The sequence below is a fragment of the Sminthopsis crassicaudata genome, chromosome 4 (genome assembly GCF_048593235.1).
Source record: "Sminthopsis crassicaudata isolate SCR6 chromosome 4, ASM4859323v1, whole genome shotgun sequence".
Taxonomy (NCBI): Eukaryota; Metazoa; Chordata; class Mammalia; order Dasyuromorphia; family Dasyuridae; genus Sminthopsis; species Sminthopsis crassicaudata.
Window position 1 is genome coordinate 380,487,103 of NC_133620.1, and position 23,585 is coordinate 380,510,687.

The 23,585-nt window shown below is 35.3% G+C and overlaps 1 protein-coding gene and 1 pseudogene across 3 annotated transcripts in view; both read right to left on the reverse strand.

Annotated features, from left to right (window-relative positions):
• Window positions 1–3,374: 3,374 nt before the first annotated feature.
• Window positions 3,375–5,039, reverse strand: LOC141540861 (N-acetylglucosamine-6-phosphate deacetylase-like; annotated as a pseudogene).
• A 1,355-nt stretch (window positions 5,040–6,394) lies between these two features.
• The window catches only part of URB2 (URB2 ribosome biogenesis homolog), a 49,983-nt gene continuing 32,792 nt past the window's right edge, over window positions 6,395–23,585 (reverse strand). Inside the window, exons 9-10 of one of the 3 annotated variants that reach the window (XM_074262374.1) lie at window positions 22,304–22,443; window positions 6,395–6,830 (exon numbers count right to left, since the gene is read on the reverse strand). In XM_074262374.1, the coding sequence (XP_074118475.1) occupies window positions 6,633–6,830; window positions 22,304–22,443 (338 nt within the window). In that variant the 3' untranslated portion in view covers window positions 6,395–6,632. Of the gene's footprint in view, window positions 6,831–16,604; window positions 19,069–22,303; window positions 22,444–23,585 lie in introns of those variants that run through there. The other 2 variants (XM_074262373.1, XM_074262375.1) reach the window with 2 other exon arrangements.

Genomic DNA, 23,585 nt, shown 5'->3' on the forward strand with positions numbered 1-23,585 from the left:
ACAGAGATGATAACTGAACCAATGAGAGCTGATAAGATCACCAAAAGAAATAGTATAGAGAAAAGAGAAAAGGGAATAGACTCTTGGGAGATACCCAAGGTTAGTTATGGAGAAGAAAAGAAAAAGAAAAAGAAAAGGAAAGAAAAGAAAAGAAAAGAAAAGAAAAGAAAAGAAAAGAAAAGAAAAGAAAAGAAAAGAAAAGAAAAGAAAAGAAAAGAAAAGAAAAGAAAAGAAAAGAAAAGAAAAGAAAAGAAAAGAAAAGAAAAGAAAAGAAAAGAAAAGAAAAGAAAAGAAAAGAAAGGAAAAGAAAGGAAAAGAAAAGAAAAGAAAGGAAAAGAAAGGAAAAGAAAAGAAAAGAAAGGAAAAGAAAGGAAAAGAGAAGAAAGGAGAAGAGAAGAGAAGAGAAGAGAAGAGAAGAGAAGAGAAGAGAAGAGAAGAGAAGAGAAGAGAAGAGAAGAGAAGAGAAGAGAAGAGAAGAGAAGAGAAGAGAAGAGAAGAGAAGAGAAGAGAAGAGAAGAGAAGAGAAGAGAAGAGAAGAGAAGAGAAGAGAAGAGAAGAGAAGAGAAGAGAAGAGAAGAGAAGAGAAGAGAAGAGAAGAGAAGAGAAGAGAAGAGAAGAAACTGAGAATAAACGGCTAGATAGAAGAATCCAGAGAAAGCAATGTCCCAAAAACCCAGAAAAGGCAGTGTACCTAGGAGGGAAAGGTAATCAATAGTGTTCAAATGCAACTGAGAGGTCAAAGAAGATGAGGACTAGAGGGAGAAAGCCACTTAATCTGACAATTAGGAAATCATTGATAACTTTGGAGAGAGCAATTTCAGTTGATAATGCAGTCAAAAATTAGACTAAAGAGGGTTTAGAAGAGAATGAGAAGAAAGGAAGGGGGAGCACTTATTATAGTTAGCTTTCTTTTTAAATTAAATTTTATTTTCATTGGTCTACATTCTCTCTCTTTCACCTCTCCTTATTTCTAATTGTCTATTATGTGCCAAACACTGTGCTAAGCAATAGAGATACAAAGAAAGGCAAAAGACAGTTACTGTCCTCAAGGAATTCACAATCTAAGGAGACAACAAGCAAATATGTACAAATAAGCAGAATATATAGGAAATAAGCAACAGAGGGAAGGCACTAGAATTCAGAAGGACTAGAAAAGGCTTCCTGTAGAAGGTGGGATTTTAATTAGGACTTGAAGGAAGCCAGTAATTGGGGTTAAGGAGTGAGAGCATTTCAGGCATGAGGGGGAGCCAAGGTAAGACTATCTTGTTCAAGGAACAACAAGGAGGCCAGTATCATTGTATTAAAAGCGTAAGTGTACAGGGTATTAGGTTTTAAAGACTTGAAAAGGTTTGGGGGAAGTAGGCTATGAAGAGTTTTGAGGGACAGCTACTAGATGGCACAGGGGATGGAGCACTGGCCCTAGAGTCAGGAGGAACTGAGTTCAAATCCAGCCTCAGACACTTACTAGCTAAGTAAGTGACTGGGCAAGTCACTTAATCCCAACTGCCTGACCCCACCCCCACCCTCCCACTCCCCCCACCTCCCCACCAAAAAAAAAAAAAAAAATTCTGAATATCAACAGAGAAATTTTATTTAATTCTGTAGATATAGGGAGCCATTGGACTTTATTAAGTGTGGGGATGGCTTGCCTGAAGTCACAAACTTAGTAAAGGTCTGACACAGGATTTAAATTCAAATTTCCTGATTCTAAGTTTAGCATTATCCACAGAACATAATTTCATATTTTAAAAGAAAAAGAAAAGCCAAGTGGCTGATATTTTTGAAAGGGGGAAAGTTTTTGGAGTAGTTGCTCTTCAACAATCACTAACCAGTAAAACATTGGCAGATGATTCTAGAATTTGTTGTTTATCACACATTGTTGTTATTTTTTATTTATTTGTTTGTTTTTAGTGAAATCTTTTATTTATTGATCACCTACATTTTCCAATGAGGCAGTTAGATGGCCCAGGAAATAATGCTGGCCTGGAGTCAGGAAGACTTCTAAGTTTAACTCTGGCCTGTATCACCTAGCTTAGGTACTGCTCCTACCAATACATCAGTTAATAGATATTTAAGAAATATCTACTATATTGTAGGGATTGTGATTTATACTGTGAATATATAGACAAAACTACAAAAATTCTTGTAATTAGATTTTGTTGTGGGAGACACTGGTAGGTAATTAGATTAGGAAAGGTCTCTTGTTGGAGACGGCATTTAATATAAAATTGGAGGAAAACAAGAGATTCTACAAATTCTAGGGGAGAAGGTAATGTTTTCATTTCTACTACTATTCTTACTTCAGCTTAGCCAACAGCACAGAAATGGCAGGGACGTGTGAAGAATAGCAAGGACTGGATTATATAGTACGTGAAAAGGAGTCATATATAGGGCTGAAGTGGTAGGCTAATGCCATATTATAAAGGTCTTCACTCTATTTGACCCTAGAGGTAAGAGGGAACCACTGGATTTTAGTGAGAAGGTGAATGATCTGGTCATATCTGTGCTGTCACTCTGGCAGCTAAGTAGATAGAGGACAGATGGGAGAGGGAAGATACTTGAGTTAAAGAAACCAATTAAGAAACGATTGTAATTGTGTAAACCTGAACCAAGATATGAGTAAAGAAAAGAGGATGAATCTAAAAGGTATTATGCAAGGAGAATCAATAAGACTTGACACATAAATAGATATATAGTCAAATAGACAGCAACTTTGAATACAATATTTAAAATGTTCAAACATAAATTCTGGGTTTTTGTTTTTTCTTTTATATTTTACAAAGGAGGAATTGGAGAAATTGTGAAAATTAATTTTAAAACTTTTTATATAAATAGCATATAAGAAACTGAAAGACATTGCTCCCTGGGGTTTTGAATAATTTTTAAAGAACATGACAACAATTTCAGCACTTTCACCCAAAAAGCATCTAGACAATAGTAATGTTCCACCACTCCATTGGTTAGGCCATTTCATCTGGTTGACTGAGTCAAGATTCATTGTGCATGTTTTCATTTTCCCAGATCAAACTGAACATATGTTCAAATAGAAAATACAAAAAGTATTTTGAAAATATTTTCAAGGTCAACAAGAAGAAACACAGAATATGTAAACATTATGGAAAACCTCTTTGGTAAAACCATTGCCTTTTCAAAGCTAATGCTTCTTCCTTCAAAATCTCTCCCTCTCTCTTTGATTACCATCAACTTAACCTCCATAATTTAGAAAAACACTAAACTGTTCTAACTTCTTAGGATAGAGAAATAGTTCTTCCCAGAAGCCCTTGCATTATCCCACACCCATTCTCTGGGAGGATAAAGAGGGCAGCTCGGGAGGAAAAAAGTCAGTCTCTGCTTTAGACCAGGCTTGACGGGGCTCTCTGCAGGAAGGGAAGTCACTTCTCTGGACGACAGTTAACGGCAACTGTCTGGAGACAACGGCTCTCTACAGGAAGAAGAATCTGTCCGAGAGATTTGAGTTGACACGGCAGATCTCCTCCCAAAGAGCGATCAGCAGGTTCTGGAGCCGACAGCTTGCTACATACATCTCTGTTGTGGATTCAAGAGGGAAGGGACTAATTGCCAAAGCTCCCAATCAATCATGATTCATCATGGAGCAAGGAGGGGTAGCAGCAGGATTAGTAGTAGCCATTTTATTTCAGAGGGTAGAAGACCACAGAAGGGATCTTCCCATGGAGTCCATGTTCAAGACTTTGACCCACTACTCCTTCAAGTATAAGGTCTAGAAGGGCCAGGAACTTCTGTCTTCTTAGATATTTAAGACACCAAGGAAGCTGCCAACTTCAATGCAGAGGCAGCATCTAGCGGAAGGCTGAGCAGAGTCTCGTCCTGTCACACCAGTTCCCTGCAATGTATGTGGCTTTGACATTCAGGGAGTCATCGAGGACCACGAAGTCCGCATTGGAGCCAAAGTCCAAGATCCCCTTTTGTTTTTCTATCCCTAGCAGCTGGGCTGGGTGCAGGGTTGCAGCCTCAAGTGCCATCTCCACACTGCAGCCTGTGGCGTGGAGGAAGTGCTGGACACAAGCATCCAATGGGGCCACACTGTCACCAAGTGTCTTGGTACCAGCCACACAGCCTGTCAGCCCATCCACCTCAACATCTTGCTGACCCAATGTGTGTCGACCATTGCCCAAGCCCAGGGCAGGAAGAGCATCTGTAACCAGCACAAGCCCTTTGGGATGGGCGCAGTGTGCAATTCTTAAGGCTGCAGGATTGGTGGATACCATCTGCGATCATTCCAAAGAACACTTGCCGTCCAGGTGGTATCTGGTCACTAGTCAAAAGACCCACAATGCCAGGATCACGATGATGAAAAGGCGGCACGGCATTGAAGAGATGGGTGATAAAAGTGGCTGCATTCTGGGCTGCTTCTTCAGCCTCCTTCAAGTGAGATACTCCTAGACCTAACGTGCTGTGTCATCTTTTAGACTGCAGGGATAGGTTGGCACTATTTTTGTAAAGAAGTAGTTGAAAGGAAAATTCACTCAATCCATTCAGATGCCACGGGAAGTGATTTCTCTGATGACCTCATAACTGCATTTAAGTTCAGGGGCATGGGTGATTATGGCAACATTTTCCAGGGATCTATGTTTTCAGCAATTCCTGGAATGCATCAGTCTCAAAAGTGCGAAGGTGGGATTCAGGATGTGCCCCCCTTTCCCATGGCTAATGAATGGTCCTTCCAAATGTACTCCAAGGACTCCTGCTCTTTGGGAGCTACCGTTTCTCACAATGATCTGAGGAAGAACCTGGAAGAGAAGAGCATCTAAAGCTCTAGAGCATTCTGGATCCTTTTGTCTAAAGCCCAAAGACAAAGTCGTGTGGCCCAGCAGACTACTTGCACATCCTGGCATGGAGGACTCCAGCCCAAGCACAGAGCTAAGAGTCCAGAGTCCGGAGCCCCACCCAGCACCCAGCCCAAAGCCAGGACCCCAAGGACCATGGCCCAGAACACAGCGCAGAACCCAATACCTAACACATTTCACAGCTTCTCCCTTCTCCCAGGAGAAGAACTGCATGGCTGGTGGGACTAAATGGGCAAGAAAAAATCAGAAAATCAGTGAAGAGAACTCCGAGGGCCTGAGCCAAGGAACAGGATGGACATAGATATAAAAGCAAAAGTAGTCACAGAAAGTGAACATCAGGACAGATCCCTACAAAATATGAAGCAATAACAGGATACAGCAGGAAAACCTGAGGTATAGAAAAGTTCAGGGCACAGGAAAATCCATCCTAGAAATGGATTGAGTGAATTTTCCTTTCAACTACTTCTTTACAAAAATAGTGCCAACCTATCCCTGCAGTCTAAAAGATGACACAGCACGTTAGGTCTAGGAGTGAGTGATCTTAGAGAATCAGTCCAGCGCCTTCATTCAACAGAAGAGGAAACTTCCCAGAATGGAAATGAGTTATCCAAAGTCACATATCAGGGTGGAAGCAGAGGTAAGCTTCCCCCACCCAATGGCAGTGAGGTGGCTCAGTGGAGAGTGAGGGTCCTGAACTCAAAGACTCAGTTCAAATCCTGCAAGTGCTGCTGGGCAGGTACTTCAGCATTCTCTCCCAAAGCTATTGTGAAGATCAAATTGATGAGGTTTAGAATGAAATTAGGTTTAATTGAGGTCTAGTGGCAGATTCGGGGTACAGAGAGTCAAATAGAGCTCCCCTGCACCGCCTTTGGATTCAGTGCAAGGATACAAAATTAAATGAAGTCTAGTGGCGGCGCAGAGTCCCCTGTAAAGGAATTTACAGACCTGAAAACCTAGATTGATAAAGGAGGTTTATTATGGGGTTTGGAAATAAAGTTAAAGAATAGTTAATAGAAGGTGAAGGTAGAGATAAAAGGGCACCACAAACAGGATTCCAGTGGACAGAGATCCTTGGCATGCCAGGTGTAAGGCTGCCATGTTAGGAACCTCTGCCCCAATTATCATTGTCTTAAGCCAGGCATAAGCTGGCATCAGTTTATGGTGCTTATGGCACTAATCATGATCTTAGGAAAAACTGACAAAAAGGCAAAAAAAAAAAAAAAAAAAAAAAAAAAAGGTTAACCATTTCACTAAATACTAACATTCAACAAGAATACAGAAGCGCAGCTTTCCAGATTTCCCACTCAGTGGACACAAAGCAAGAACAGTCCCCAAAGATAAACTCCTCAAATCCAAAGAGTTATTTTTCCTCCTTGATACCAACTAAAGGCCCCAAGGCTTGGGGAAAACACATAATGCCAAGAGCAGCCACAAAGATGCTTCCTGACAGACAACAAGATAAGTTGTGAGAAAATTCTCACAAGAGAAAATAAACCTCACTCAAGAATCACATGGGAAAATCAGTGCATGGAATATTTTTTTATTGAGATAACAGTATTTCATATTCTATTTCCAGAATTCTTGGCTTTAGAATTAGTAGTAAAACTGACATAAAAAAAAATACAAAAGTATTATATATATAAATACACATATATATACCCAGTAAAATATAATATATAAAATTAATGAGATTTTCCATTAATTCATTTAAATTATAAAATTAGAAGATGTACCTTAATTTAGAAGTTCAATACAATTTGAAATTATCAATAATAGCAGTTTTGTAAGGCTATTGCAAAAAATGCATTAAGCAGTATATTTTTCTTCTCCTCTGTTTTTATTCTTGTGATATTTGGTATAGTCATTGTAAAGTTCTTTAAAGACTTCTCTCACACCAGGTTGTAATGAAGTCCTTAGGAAATGGATGTCCCGTTCAATGCAGAGATCCAGTATAAGATAAATCCCCTCCTTCAGGAGATTCTTCACAGCTGGATACAGAGTCATCTAAAAAGAGAAAAACTCCTTATTTTTAAAAATAGAAAACTGGGAAAAGTCAATGAAAAATAAAACCTATTTTTTAAAAGAAAAACAATATCTTCCCACAAATTGAGAAAATCTACTAAAGACAATAAAACCCCAAGTATAGCTTTGCATACAGCTTATCGTTTTTAAATTTTTTAATGTTTTGACGGGGGTTTTGTAAATTTAGGCTGAGTTTAAAAAGGACAACAGAATAACCATGTGGAATTAATTTTCAGAGAAACTGAACTGAGATCACAAAATGAGTTTTAAATATTTACCAGTGGCAAAAATTATCATAATTTCTAGCAGCCAGAAGCTCATCTAAAGTTTTCCACTTTGCCAATCACCATTTAAGTTGTAATTTTTCAGTCAACTGTGGTACAATTTAATAAACAATAGTAAATAGTAAAATAATATATGTAGTAGAAAATAATAAATGCAATAATAAATTGCAATATGTAATGGCTGATTTGAGTAGTACGTAATACCCCAAGGGCTGTTTGGTATGTACACACCAGGCTTAGAGGGGATGTGCCCTGATTCAAAATGAGAGTTACTTTTTTGGTTCCACTGCAAAAATACAAGCTCAGAAACAGGCCCCTGAAATTCTTTAAATAGAGCATTGTAATTTATAAGCCTAGTAAAATTACTTAGCCTACTACAAAAGGAATGAACTTATTATATCAGTGACATTTTATACTACAAATGAAATCCCAAGACAAAAGGGTAGATGAAGCTAAATAGGAGGATAACTTATATAGGTTCATGCTGGGGAAGTGAAAATAAGGACTAGTAGAGTTGAGTCTTTGGGTAATTTTTTAAAAATGCCATTTCATATAGCATTTAGTCATTTTGAACTATAACATCCATGATGAACAAAAGAACCACCACAAAGATAACTATAGCTTAGATAACATATATCTTATGCAGGATTAAGAATTAAAGAAGTTCTATGAACTACTCATAAAGACCGTCCAAAATAAATCAACATATGTTTTTATACTTGGTGGCTACAATACAAAGGAGGACAAAGAGGACAGTGAAAAAAAAAAGATTGGAAAACATGTTGCAGGATGAAGAAAAGTAAGTAACAAAGGTTTATATATTATGTGAATATTTTGCACCTATAAATAGTAAATGTGGGTTTTTTCCAAGAAAAGAGAAGTGCTGCACAAAGTTAAGCCCCAAATACCATCTGAAAAGCTACATCTTATATAGGAAGCAACTAGCTCCTGATGAAATTTCTGTATGAAGTAAGATAATCACTTTGTTAGAATAAAGGTCAAAATCAGTACCAAACTAGAATAAAAACAAGAAGCTATGAGAAACGATTTTAACAGTTTCAATCTGTCCCATAATATAAACAAGCTATTGATTAAAAAAAAAAAAAAAAAAAAAAAAAAAAAGGATAATGAAATAGACATCAAAACAGACCGTCACTATTTCCTAAGGAAGCTTAAATCACCAATATCAGACAAAAAGAGCATAGAAATTGCTGCAGTCAGCAAATGCTTATCTTGACAGATATATAGCAATGAAGAGTAATACTAGCTTAGAATATAAATTCATCTGTAAAATTATCACAACAGAATAAGAACTGGTGGGTGGTTGAAAAGGACAACTAGTTAAATCAGATTATAATATAAACAGTTAAGGATGAAAGTGGGAAAATAACAGATGAGAAATAAAAAAAATCTGCCAAGATTTCTATAACAAACTATTTTCTCTATTACTGACAATGGGGCACATCTGAACTCTTTGACATTACAGTCCTAGATTACAGCAAGTCAAGAAGGCAGAGTGGGAGGCAGAAGCCTAGTCTCCACCTACCATCATACCCAACCACTCTAAGAAAGATCTAAAGAAATTTAAGAAAAGTCAGAACAGGGTCATTATTCCAGCCCCAAATCACAAATCTGACTCTCAAAGTAAACAGAGCAAAAACTGTGGAACATAAGTGGGTAATGATTGAGCTAGCTGTGATATAAAAACAAACTGCGCCAAAAATATTTTAAATAATCTACACCCTTATCAAGGTATATCCACAATGAAGTCAGGTTCTTGTGAATTATCTTCTATCATGGGCTTTCAGTTGTGTGACTAAAAGAGAACACAACATCCCCCTATGTAATTGAAGAAGGGACCCCAAAACTCAAAATCCTTGAAGGAGAATATCTCCTTCAACTCTGCCTCAGTGAGGGACCCCACCTGAGAGAAAGCAAACAAGACAGTTTCATTCTATTATCTAGGCGGGGTCCATTCAGTCCTGAAACTCCTTGAATTCTATTCAAATTCCAGCTCAAGCTGAAACCCAGTTGAACTCTACCTACTAGCTCCCTTCAGCTAAGCTCCTATTATAAAAGAGCTGATCTAAAATCCTCTCTTTGCAGAGGTTCCAAACATGCCATGCTATGCCAAGGCGCCTCTGCCCACTGGAATAATATTCTTTTCCAGTACCATCCTCTCTTTATCCTCACCTATTTCCCTAACTAGACTTTATGCCTCTCTGTCAGGATTTCTAACCTTTCCTATAATAAGTCTCTTGTATCAATCTAGGTTTTCAGGTCTGTAAATTCCTTTACAGAGAATCTCTGCATTGCCAGAAGGGAGTGCTGAATCCCAAGAGGATATAGGGGAGCCAAACTTCTCCGTTTGGTTCCCTGAACCCCAAACCTGCCACTAGACCAAAATTACCAAAGATCTGAAAAAGGGTTGCACTCTTTGTGGGGCTACATTGTCTTATGTTAAGATGGTACTAGAGAATTTCAACCCCTAGTGATTGAAAATCTATATCAAGGACATGTTTAGAACCTGGACAAAACTTAACCACATTAAAAAAAATTAGAAGATAAGCAGACCACATATCTTCATAGTTATAGATAGAAGGTGAATTCTAAACCAAAGGATGGAGGCAATTACAAAATATAAAATAAATAATGTTGATTAAATTAAATTGAAAAACATGCATTAAGGGAAATCTTATGTTGACATCTGGCCATAGCTAAAAACATATCTCCAGACTGCTTACTTTGCCCTAAAAATTTTAAATCAGAAGCAACAGGAAGCCATGCCCAACTCTATCTCAATTATGTCTAAAATTGCCTGAATTCCCTATCTGGGGTGGAGACAAGAGATGCAGCCTGGATTAGAGATGAAGTCTAATCATAAACATCAGGAAGCTAACACATACTGGTTTCATTTTCAATTTCTCTGCCAACTTTTACCTGAACATGAAATAATGAATAGAACTTTTTAAAAAGTGCTTTTACATACATTATCTCACTTGATCCTGATAATAGGGAGGTAGGCAATACAAGAAGTGTTGTGCTCATTTGACAAGGAAACTGATTAGTGACATGCCCCTAGTTAAAACTCTGGGCTTTTAGTGGTATTCTTTTCACTACACCATACAGAAGTTGAACTGAATGATTACTTCTATAGCAGCCCCATCCAAATAGGAAGTAGAGCTGATAAAAAAGAAAAAGGTCTGAAATTTTGCTTTAGAATTAGAAGAGATTTTCTGTCATTTTTCACCTTTGCATAACTAGAATGCAGGTGAGTGCCTTGCACAGAGTAGTTTCTTTAACAATTGATTTGAATTGTTGTTGAATCACTGGACAAGTAATGAAAAATCCATAAATAGCTTAGAAATTCTTAGATTAAAAGAACTGTATAAATTATTTATTTTGTAGACTAATAATCTATACCAGAAGCTATAAAGTTGAACTAGAGGGAAAGGAATTGAAAGTGGCAATAATTTCACTATCTTGCCAACATTACTGCATGGAAGAATCATTAAAATTTTAATATTCTGTATGTCATGCATTGCTACTTCTCAGGACTGAGCAGAGTACTGATTGATTCTCTCACCCCTACCAACTTTCCACCTCCAAAAAAAATTTTCAAGGAAAATTAAAGGAAAGATTTAAACAGCTGCAACTGCTGTCTTGTTTTTAATTACACTTATAAATGTTTTATGGTCTACATATATAGCAACATTCATCTGGAAAGATTTATGGTTCTTAAGGAGAAGACTCTAATGCATATGGAATTTTCTTCATTACTAAATTAAACAACAAATTAAAGCCCAAATGTGAAATGTGCTGCCAAGGGGGTCTGGGAGCCGAAGGCTTTGATAACTCCCAAGGCATTCTGGCAGCCTAGATAACAAATTGAGGAGTGTAAGTCAGAAATGAAGAATGAGGCCAAGAAATTGTAGGCTTCTCATGTAAAATATATCCCAGAATAAGAGCAACTCAGAAATTCAAAATTTTTCTTTTCTTCATTAAATTATCTAAGGTAACTAAGTTTCATCATCTATAAAAAAGGAAGAAAAAAATAGTAGCTTTTCTCATAAAAGATGCTTGAGGATTAATGACTCAAGTACTTAAAAATATTTAGGGCTAAATAAATGCTGAAAAATAATTTTTGGTAAACTTTATTATAGCCGTAGATATCATGGAAATAATAATTTTAAGAAATTGCTTTGTGCTACTGCCATATTTCCCTGTTTTATAAGATTGAAAAAATCCAGTTCATCATCTACAGCTGCCATTTCAATTCCCCTCAAACCTAGCTCAAACATTCATACTAGAGTCATCCTCTTTGCAGGGGTGTACAAGTAGCCAAGAAGTTGGGAATTAGGCAGAAGTTAAGTACTTTTAAAACAAGTTTTTATTGAAATTTGCTGTTTCTTTCATCACCAAAATATCCAACGTGTTCTTTGTCCTCCACTTCCCAGACAGACAATCACATAAACAAATGATATCTAGGGAGCAAAGTCATCACAGCTGATCAACACATTGAAGGAGTCTGAAAATATGTGCAACGTGTAATACCTGTGGAATTCCCATTACCAAGAAGGGGTATGTGGGGGTTGTCTTTTCATACTTTTTCATTCCAGTTCTCCTTGATCTTTATAATTTTGTTAATTTATTTTTGATGGTTTGACGTACGTCATTGTTCTTTCCATTTATGTTGTTGTAGTCATATATTGTTTTCTTGGTTCTGGTTCCTTCACTTTGTATCAGTTCAGATCGTTCCATGCTTCACTGTATTCATTTCACACATTTCTTAAAGCTTATTAATAGTCTACCACAGTGTGTTTAGTCATCTCCCAATCAATGGGCATTTATTAGTTTTCTGTCTAAAAGTTTTGAGGAATTGTTCTTAAAGTATATTGGCCTGTGGTTTTCTTCCTGAATTGTATTTCTGCCCAGTTGAGGTATTAGGACTATATTTGTCTCATAAAATGATTCCACTGGTAAGGGTCTTCCTTTTTCAAATTTTGAAAATAATTTCTGAAATACAGGTACAAACTGTTCTTTGAAAAGACTTGACGGGGTAGCTAGGTGATGCAGTGGATAAAGCATCAGCCCTGAAGTCAGGAGGATCTGAATTCAAATCTAGCCTCAGACACTTCACACTTCCTAGTTGTGTGACCCTGGGCAAATTACTTAACTACAGGGAGAAAAAAATAAAATTAAATTAAATTAAAAAAAGACTTGACAGAATTCTCTCATGAATCTATCAGGATCAGAAGCTTTTTCTTTGGTAGTTCCCTTATAATTAGATCTATTTCCTTTTTTGAGCAATAGAGTATTGTTCTACTTCCTTTGTTAGCATTTAACTATGCATAATATGTTCTGATTATTTGTTTTATTTCTTCTGGTTTTGCTGACTTCATGTTGCTCAAATTGCTATTTTATTGATTTGATTTTCTGGTCTTTTCTTTTTAGTCGAATTAGTAAAGGGTTTATTAATTTTATTAGTTCTTTCAAAGAACTATCATTTCTATAGGTTTTTATTTCCAGGTTGTCTATTTCCCTTCTAATTTTCAACATTTCTTTTGTGCTTATTTTAAATTTATTTGTGGCTTTCTAATTTTCAAAAATGCATATAGTATATTAATCCATTCTTTTTCTATTTTGTTAGTATATGTTTGTACAGGTAAAATTTCTCCACAAGGACTACTTTAGCTATATCCCAGAAATTTTAGCATGTTATTTCTTCATTACCATTTTCTTTTACATAGTTATTAACTGGTTCCATGATTTGTTCTTTGAATCGCTCATAACTTAGGATTTCACTATCAAGTTTCCATTTAGGTCTTTTCTTTGTGATCCCTGAACCAATTTCCATATTTTCTTTTTTTATTTTTAAGTAATATTTTATTTTCTCCCCAATTACACAAAAGATAATTTTAACACTTTAAAAAAAAAAAAAATTCTAAGTTCCAAATGTTCTCCCTCTCTTCCTCACTTTCCCACTTGTTGAGATGGCAAGTAATTTGATATAGGTTATACATGTTCAATCACTGCCTTATAATTTATAAAGGATGTACTACCATTTCTGCCTTTTTACATTTATTTGTGATATCTTTGTGCCCCACAATTTGAACAATTTTTGTAAAAGTTCCATGTGATGCTAAGAAATATGTGTGTCCCATTTAGAAGAAACCATGTTTTTTAACTCTGTTTTTTTTTCAGGAATTTGCCCATTCCATATTTTTCCTTTCATGGTGATAACAAATTCAAAACTAGTCCTTTGATAACAAGATAAGTGCCCATTCATTGAGTCATTTCTCTAGTAACAAATTCTCCAATAAGTATACTGTTACTCTGATCAGGTTTACTAAAGCAAACACTTACATACATACATACATACACACACACAAGATATCTATTTATATAAATACCACCTAACATTTATAGAGCAACTCAGTTTATTAGAAGTATAATTATATGTATTAACTTATTTGATACTTACAACTAGCTAATTAAGAATTGGTCAAATAGTGATTATTATCCTAACTCCTTTTGCATGTCAACCTGCATGATGTCATCTTCCAATAGCTATCTGGAGAACCTCACTTTCTATAAAAATTTACACTTCCATTTGGACTTTACTCAAGATTTCTTCTGTCATTGAAGAATACCTTTAATGAACATGTTTCCATGCTTTATGTCTTGCTGAATATTAATAAAGAATTATTAAAGAAATATATATATCATCATTTGTTGAAATTATCAATATTTCCTACCCAGCTGCCTTCCTCATCTCCAGAAGTTACATCAATCTGCAAAATAAAATCAACCTTTTTCTTGCCATCCTCACCCTTTTTAGAAAGAAAAGGCACCCTTTTCTTTAAACATGGTGCCTTAAAGAATGAGATCATATGTCCATCAATTGGAGAATGGTTGGGTAAATTATGGTATATGAATGTTATGGAATATTATTGTTCTGTAAGAAATGACCAACAGGAGAAATACAGAGAGGCTTGGAGAGACTTACATCAACTGATGCTGAGTGAAACGAGCAGAACCAGAAGATCATTATACACTTCAACAACAATACTGTACGAGGATGGAAGTGGATTTCTTCAACATAGAGAAGAGCTAATCCAATTCCAATTGATTAATGATGGACAGAACCAGCTACATCCAGAAAAGGAACACTGGGAAATGAGTGTAAACTGTTATTTTTACCTTCTGAATCCAATTCTTCATGTGCAACAAGAAATTCGGTTCTACACACATATATTGTATCTAGAATATACTGTAATATATTTAACATGTATAAGACTGCCTGCCATCTGGGGGAGGGGGTTGGGGGAAGAAGGGAAAAAATCTGAATAGAAGTAAGTGCAAGGGCTAATGTTGTAAAAAATTACCCATGCATATGTACTGTCAAAAAAAAAGTTATAATTATAAAATAAAATTAAAATTAAATTTAAAAAAAAAAAAGAATGAGATCATAAATAGATTAGAGGAACAGAGGATAATCTACCTCTCAGACCTGTGTAGGAGGAAGGAATTTATGACTAGAGAAGACCTAGAGATCATTATTGATCACAAAATAGAAGATTTTGATTACATCAAACTATAAAGTTTCTGTACAAACAATACTAATTCAAACAAGATTAGAAGGGAAGTAACAAATTGGGAAAATATATATTTTTTATTAATTTTTATAATTATAACATTTTCTTTGACAGTACATATGCATAGGTAATTTTTTTTTTAAATTATCCCTTGTACTCCATTCTGTTCCGAGTTTTTCCCCCTCCTTCCTTCCACCCCCTCCCCTAGATGGCAGGCATTCCCATACATATTAAATATCTTATAGTATATCCTAGGTACAATATATATGTGCAGAATCGAATTTTGTTGTTGTTGCAAAGGAAGGATTGTATTCGGAAGGTAAAAATAATCTGGGAAGAGAAACAAAACAAAACAAAAAAATGCTCACAGTTTACACTCATTTCCCAGTGTTCCTTTTCTGGATGTAGCTGATTCTGACCATCATTGATCAATTGGAATTGGATTAGCTCTTCTCTATGTTGAAGAAATCCGCTTCCATCAGAATACATCCTTGTACAGTATCATTGTTGAAGTGTATAATGATCCCCTAGTTCTGCTCATTTCACTCAGCATCAGTTGATTTAAGTCTCTCCAAGCCTCTCTGTATTCCTCCTGCTGGTCGTTTCTTACAGAGCAATAATATTCCATAACCTTCATATACCATAATTTACCCAACCATTCTCCAATTGATGGACATCCATTCATTTTCCAGTTTCTAGCCACTATGAAAAGGGCTGCCACAAGCATTTTGGCACATACAGGTCCCAGGAAAATATTTTTAGAGTTAAAGGTTCTGATAAAGGTCTTATTTCCAAAATATATAGAGAACTGATCCTAATTTATAAGAAATCAAACAATTCTCCAATTGATAAATGGTCAAAGGATATGAACAGACAATTCTCAGGTGATGAAATTGAAACTATATCCACTCATATGAAAGAGTGTTCCAAATCACTACTGATCAGAGAAATGCAAATTAAGACAACTCTGAGATACCACTACACACCTGTCAGATTGGCTAAGATGACAGGAACAAATAATGATGAATGTTGGAGGGGATGTGGGAAAACTGGGACACTGATGCATTGTTGGTGGAGTTGTGAAAGAATCCGGCCATTCTGGAGAGCAATCTGGAATTATGCCCAAAAAGTTATCAAACTGTGCATACCCTTTGATCCAGCAGTGCTACTACTGGACTTATATCCCAAAGAAAAAGAGGGAAAAGGGACCTGTGTGTGCCAAAATGTTTGTGGCAGACCTTTTCATAGTGGCTAGAAGCTGGAAGATGAATGGATGTCCATCAATTGGAGAATGGTTGAGTAAATTATGGCATATGAAGGCTATGGAATATCATTGCTCTGTAAAAAATGACCAGCAGGAGGAATTCAAAAAGGCTTGAAGAGACTTGCATGAACTGATGCTGAGTGAAATGAATAGAACCAGAAGATCGCTGTACATTTCAATGCTGTATGAAGATGTATTCTGATGGAAGTGGATATCTTCAACATAAAGAAGATCCAACTCACTTCCAGCTGATCAATGATGGACAGAAATAACTATACCCAGAGAAGGAACACTGGGAAGTGAATGTAAATTGTTAGCACTACTGTCTATCTACCCAGGTTACTTATACCTTCGGAATCCAATACTTAACCCGCAACAAGAAAATTGGATTTACACACATATATTGTATCTAGGTTATACTGTAACATATGTAAAATGTATGGGATTGCCTGTCATCTAGAGGAGGGAGTAGAGGGAGGGAGGGGAAAATCTGGAAAAATGAATACAAGGGATAATGTTATAAAAAAAAATTACTCATGCATATATACTGTCAAAAAATATATAATTATAAAATTAAGAAAATAAAAAAATTAAGAAAAATAAAAATAAATAAACATGGTGCCTTATTCCATTAGACTATGAGCTCCTTAAAAGTGGAATCAGCTTATGCCTTTCTCTGAATCCCCAATGCTTAGCATATTACCTGGAACAGAATAGGAGCTTAGTAAATATTTATTAACTGATTCTGACTGCATCTATCCTGAAATCTCATGATTTTTAGCATAAATACAGCAGATACATCATTGGAAGAAAGGCTTTAAGGTTAAATTTTGCTCTATTGAATTCATTAAATGTTTCTTTATAATCAACAATAAACATTGTTGGATCTTCTCCTCTCTATACTTTTCATAACTCTCTAAACCTTTCTTCTTTACTGTGACTATGAAGATACAAATTGCTATAGAAAATCATCTAAAAAAACCTGTTCCCATCTCATACTTTCATCTAAGATACTCTTAACATTTAAAGATATTATTCTAATATTTGCTAGCAATAAAATGAGATTATGGGAAGATCATAGTTAATGTCTTTTCAGATTTTTAAAAAATAACAATACAGTCTACACAATCTTTTCTAGCCTCTTAGAATTTTCCCCTCTATGACATCTTAAAGTGATTCCTGAAAATCTTCAAATTTGTGATTGGTAGCAGAGATTTCTTTTTTCCCCAAATATCTAGTCAGATCTTATGATGAAGAGAGGCATCTACACCCAGAGAGAGAAGTGTAGGAACTGAGTGTGGTTCACAATATAGCATTTTCATCTTTTTGTTGTTGCTTGTTTGCATTTTATTTTCTTTCTCTTTTTCCTGTTTGATCTGATTTTTCTTGTACAAGATAACTGTATAAATATGTATGCATAAAAAATTTTAAAACCCCAAATATCTTGTCAGATGCAGTCACATTATCTAACATTATTTCCATTTCCTCACACTGCACATTAATAATGAAAGGTACAAATATGGTGGGTCTCATTTTTTTATGATTTAAAAAGATCACTACATAATCAATAGCAGATCAGTTCAATTTAACATCTATTTGTAATCCTCCTTCCACTTTCCTCTAAAAACGCTTTAAGAATGGTTAATCAGGTCCTTCAGACAAATTATCTGTATCTTTTTTTCTCTTCCACTACTTTTAGCTATTTTGTGAGTTGATATTACTCATACTTTTTGATCACATGATATTTGTAAATAAGCTTATATTCTAAACTGCAGATGCCTTTAGCTACCATGACTTGTGTCTTGATAAATATCGAGTGTGTGCTGGCTAAACGCATTTCCTGAGATCTTTCCACTTTCTTATAGCAGTTGTTAAGCAATTATAGGTCACAACAAATAGTGATAATCAGGAACATTGTCCATTTCACATTTTTCAGTTAACATCTTGTTTAAATTCACCTCATAAGCTGACAATTGATCCTCTTCATCCCTCTCTGAGAGTGGTCCTGAATCTTCAGACTTCCTTTACCATGCCAAACAAACCTCTTCAATATGGAAGTTCACTCTGCACTTGGACTTCACAACTGAAGCACCTTCTGACTCTGTTGGCTTCTCTCCCTCTGACTGGTTTCTCTAAAAACCTCCATTTTGAAAAGGATGTTCAAATCGCCCATGTTTTCCTTTCTCTCCCAACTCCACCCCTCCCCTCCTGACTTTGCCAGATACTATCCCTCCGGTTTTTCAGCATCCTTTTATGTTATTTTCATCCATTAAAATGCAAGGTACTTGAAGACAGGGACCACATTTCTGTTAATATTTACAAAGTATTTAGTATAGTCCTTGGCACATAGCAAGCACTTAAAATAAATGCTTGTTGAAGTGACTTTTCAAATGACTTCTCTATTACAACAATTTCATTTATTGTCATGTTGTTTGAGATTACAATGTACTGGGTCCTCTGCCTCTCCCTTATGAAAAAGTTCACAAATCATTTCTAAAACTTAGGTTTCTTTCATTTCTTAATTTTGAAATATATTTTCTAACATTCCTCCTCCTCCCTTGTGTCCATCTTCACAATGTATAAAAGCTAAGTATATACTGACTTGGTTTAGAAATCTAAATGAGGGGCAGCTAAGGGGCACAGTGGATATAGCACCAGCTCTGAAGTCAGTAGTAACCTGAGTTCAAATCTGGTCTCAGACACTTAACACTTCCTAGCTGTGTAATCCTGAGCAAGTCACTTTACCCCAGTTGCCTCAGGGGAAGAAAAAAGAAAGAAAAGAAATCTAAATGAGTTTTAGATAAAAAAAAATGTCTCTAATGCTTCATCTTTTATAATAGATGACAGTGAAAAAATGTTTGTTCTTTTTGTAGTGGCAAGAAACTGGAAACTGAATGGATGTCCATCAGGTTGGGAATAGCTGAATAAGTTATGGTATATGAATATTATGGAATATTATTGTTCACGGCAACTACAAGATTATACAATGATCAATCAACTCTGATGAACGTGGCTCTTTTCAACACGGAGATGATTCAGGCCAGTTCCAATGATCTTGTGATGATGAGAGCCATCTGCAACCAGAGAGAGGACTGTAGGAACTGAGTGTGGATCACAACATAGCATTTTTACTCTTTTTGTTGGGGTTTGCTTGAATTATATTTTCTTTCTCACTTTTTTTAATTTACTTTTTGATTCTTGCACAATAAGATAATTGTATTAATATGTATGCCTATATTGGATTTAACATATATTTTTACTATGTTTAACATATATTGGATTATATGCCATCTAGAGGAGGGGGTAGGAGGAAGGAAAGAAAAATTGGAACACAAGGTTTTTCAATGGTCAATGTTGAAAAATTATCTTTGCATGTTTTGAAAATAAAAAACTTCAATTAAAAAAAATATTGATGACACAAAAGCTACAATTACTATCATGATATCCCAAGAAATAACATTTGTTTTCCTTAAGCATGTGATGAAACCAACTATAGCAACTCGTTTATTCACTTCTCTGAAGAGAACCTATAAACCATCTTTTTCTATTTAGCTATAATTTTTTTTCCAGTTTCATAAGTTGTTCTAAGAATAAAATGAGATAATATATGTAAAGTGCTTTAATAAAACTCATGAACAGCAATATAAATGTAGCTAATGTTATCACTATTACTACTTATTTAAACTTAAATTGTCAATACGAATCTGGTTTAATTAGATTGTTGGGCAAAGTTCATATATAGAATAGCAACAGTTAAATTAATATTTATACACAGTCCACCAGTATCAAGAAAGCAAAAAAGAATGCATACAGCAGAAGAAATATTTTGAATTATTATCTATTTCATGGCTTGACATAGCAAAGACAAAGCTACTATCATCTAGTAGCCAATCTGATGATGATACATTCCATAATAAGTTTGTTTAGTCCTTAGATAGCAGGAAGAATCTCTCATTAGGACTATACCTGAAGCCCTTACAATCTGGTACAACCTTTCAGATCTATGCTTTGTTGGCAAAGCACTGGAAAACATGGGGTCACTTCCAAACCATGATAGAATATTAGAAAAGGAATTTGGTGAAAATTTGTCATACCTTTTCTACTAACAGTCAAAATGTTAGTTTAGCATTAAATACTATAATCAACCTTTTCAGCATTTTCTCTCACAATCTCCCTTAATAGACTCAGTATCTTATATAAGATAAACTGTTTTGTTAATTACAGTGTATCTTGAGGTTTCTTGCCTCTATCCATACCTTTGCCCACATTCTTCCTTTTGCTTAGAATAAATGCTCATTCACAAGTCTGGAGATGAGAAAAGGTATTTCCTTCCAGTGTGTAAAGAAGAGGCTTTGGGTATGGAATACTGAATATATTATCACACAAGGTCGGGGCAGCTAGATGATGCAGTGGATAGAGAGCACATCCTGGAGTGGGGAAGATCTGAGTTCAATCTGGCCTCAGAAACTTAAAAGTTCCTAACTGTGTGGCCCTGGGCAAGTCATTTAACCCCAAGTGCCTTAAAATGGGGAAAAAAAGTTAATGGGCTAGTTTGTTTTGCCAAATTGCTTGTTGTTGTTGCTACAAAAAGTGTCTAACTGAGGGAAAAGAATAAATTTTGAACTCAAGGTGATGCAAATAAAAAAAAAAAGGCAATAAAATGAAAAAAGCAAAAAATAATAATAAATAGTTTTTAATTGGCAAAATGTCCTTTCCTCATTCTTGTCTCCTAGTTCCATCTCGTCAAGTCCTATCTCTCCTTCAAGACCCAGATGAGATCAAGGCTTCTAGGATCTGCCCAGCCAGAAATAAAAATAATGATGATGATGATAATGATCCATTTCCATTTATATATTTCTTTAAAGTTTTGCAAAGCACATTTCTCAGCACAAGCCTGGGAGACAAATAATATATGAACTATTACCCACATTTTACAGATGAGGAAAATGAGGCTCAGAAAATGGGTACACAGTAACTGACAGGGAATGGTTTGTAATTTCAAATTTAATCCTCTATTTACTATACCATCTTATCCCTTTCTTAATGCATTCGAAAATCACATCAGTGTTTTTGGTTGTCACATAATATCACAATATTGCCCCATACTAAGCCAACACCATTCAGATCTTTTTCAGACAAACTACTGTCAAATCACATCTCCTCATTATGTACCTGTGAAGTTTATTTTTGAAAACCAAGTGTAAGGATTTACAATTATTACAATTATCTCTATTAAATTTTATCTTATTAGATCCGACTCAAAATTCTAGCTAATCAAGCTCTCTTAGTGATTCTGTTCCTGTTTTTTGTAATTTGTAGATTTAATAAGGATTCCATCAATACCTTTATCCAAGTTATTGATTAGCATATTAAATAGTTCAGGCCCAAACACAGATCTCTTTGCAACTTCACTAGATACCTCCTTCCATGTTGACATTAAATCACTAATAACTACTCTTTGAGTATATTCATTTTGCAGTTTCAAATCCATCTTGTTATACTGCTATCTAACCTTTATCTTCCCATTTGAACCAGAAGAAGAGCAGAACAGCTTGTGTCAAATGCACTGTAAAAATCCACAACATTTCTGATGTACTAAAAGTGTCCAAAAAGGAAATGAGTCAGTCTGGAATGGCCTATTCTTGGTGAAATTCTATTAACTCTTTATGATCACCATTTCCTTTTCTAGATGTTTATCATCTATCATTTCACTTGAAAAGTACATTCTAATATTTTGCCAGGACTATAAGTCAAGTTTACTGGCATTTAGTTTGAAATACTAATCTTTTATTTTTTTTAATGGCATATCTGCCTTTCTCCAATCCTATAACATCTCTTCCACTTTCTATGATCTTTCAAAGATCAATGACTGTGACTTAATCCCACTTGCTAATCCTTCTCATACTCTCATATCATACCATCCCCGAGGCTTGATGACCTAATGCTACTATATGCTCTCTTACTATTATGTTCAATCTATATAAATCATAAAGTAAAATATATATAGATATCTCCTTGAGTCAGAGTTTTGAACTCAAATAAAATTGTCATGTTTCTTATATATGATGATGATGAGCAAAAAGTAAAGGAAGGAATGGAAGTGTGAACAGATAATAGGATACAAAGGGCAATGACAACCAACTTCATAAGACTGCTGTAAGCACTTTGTAAACCTTAAAGCATTCTATAAATAATAGTTATTCGTGTTGCTCTTTTGCAAATTAAGGTTCTGGTTCAGCTTCTTGTGATCTACAAATGAATCCAATGGAAGACCATAGAAGAAATCTCTGACTGGATATCTGGTCTTACCTTTTGCAGTTCATTCACATACTGGGCCACCATGAAAGAAGAAAACATTGTAAAGTCTTCAGACTTTGCTGCTATGTGGCTGTACATTCTTTCTACCAAGCGTGCACATTCCAGTACTATGGTCAGATCGTCTGTATTCCCTAGAAATATTAAAACATCACAAAACCGATTAGGGCTAAGTTCTGCATATCAGTGAATCCATTTTGTCTAACTTTATACACTCATTATTGAACTGTTAGACTGATTACCCAGCCCACTTTCTGATAAAAGGGTAAAAAAGAATAAAAAAAGGTAAAATGCTCAAATGAATATGGGTTTTATTTGAAAGTGATGAAAGATGAATAAGACTTTTGAAGGCTACATCTTTAAGACTATGGCCTAGCTTCCTAAGGAAAAGTACAATCTCCATTAAAAAAAAATAATAATATATATATATTTTCTTTAAATGTTAACATGTAAAGTAATGGGGGAAGAGGAGGAGAATTTATATAGCACCCACAATTTGCCAAGTTTTCCCCCAAAAAAATATTACCTTATTGATCTTCACCATAGCTCTGTGAGGTAAGTATTATCTACCCACATAATTATAGCACATTATTATTTTACAGCTGAAGAAACTGAGACAACTAAAAGTTAAAAGTGTCTTTGGTCAAATCTGAACTCAATTCTTCCTGACTAAGGCCCAGTGCTCTATCCACTGAGCCATAAACTGGCTCTGGGAAATTACAGTTTAAAAAAAAACAAAAAAAAACTGGTTTGTTGATTATTAAATTAATAAGATATTTTAATACACCTTTATTTTTCCCTGCTATTTTTATTTTTATAATTCTTTCTTTTAGAGTTTTCTTTTATATACATGGACAGTCATCTGCCTAACTCCTAACCAGATTCTGTGAAGAAGATGCTCATATTTCTAAAATCAGAGTACTGGAAGAAAAGTGAGTAGTCGCTTAGCCCAACTCTTTGCCAGATGTATGAATCCCTTTTTACAAAACCCTGAGATGCACAAACTACCATTGTTCTCCAATCTTAAAATACTTCTTTCATACTCCACCAAGAATGCCAGGGATGACATTACATCTCACACAGGTGCCAGGTTTCTGTTGAATTTCTTTTTCTGCCTACAAAGATCTAAATGACTATAGGACACTTCTTGCCATTACCAAACCCAGTCATTGCTCAAATTGCCTGAGCCTTTTAAATGCTAAACACAAACACATATAACAGAGAGAAACACATGGAGTTTTCATTAAACAGGTGCACACTTTTAAATTTTAATAAG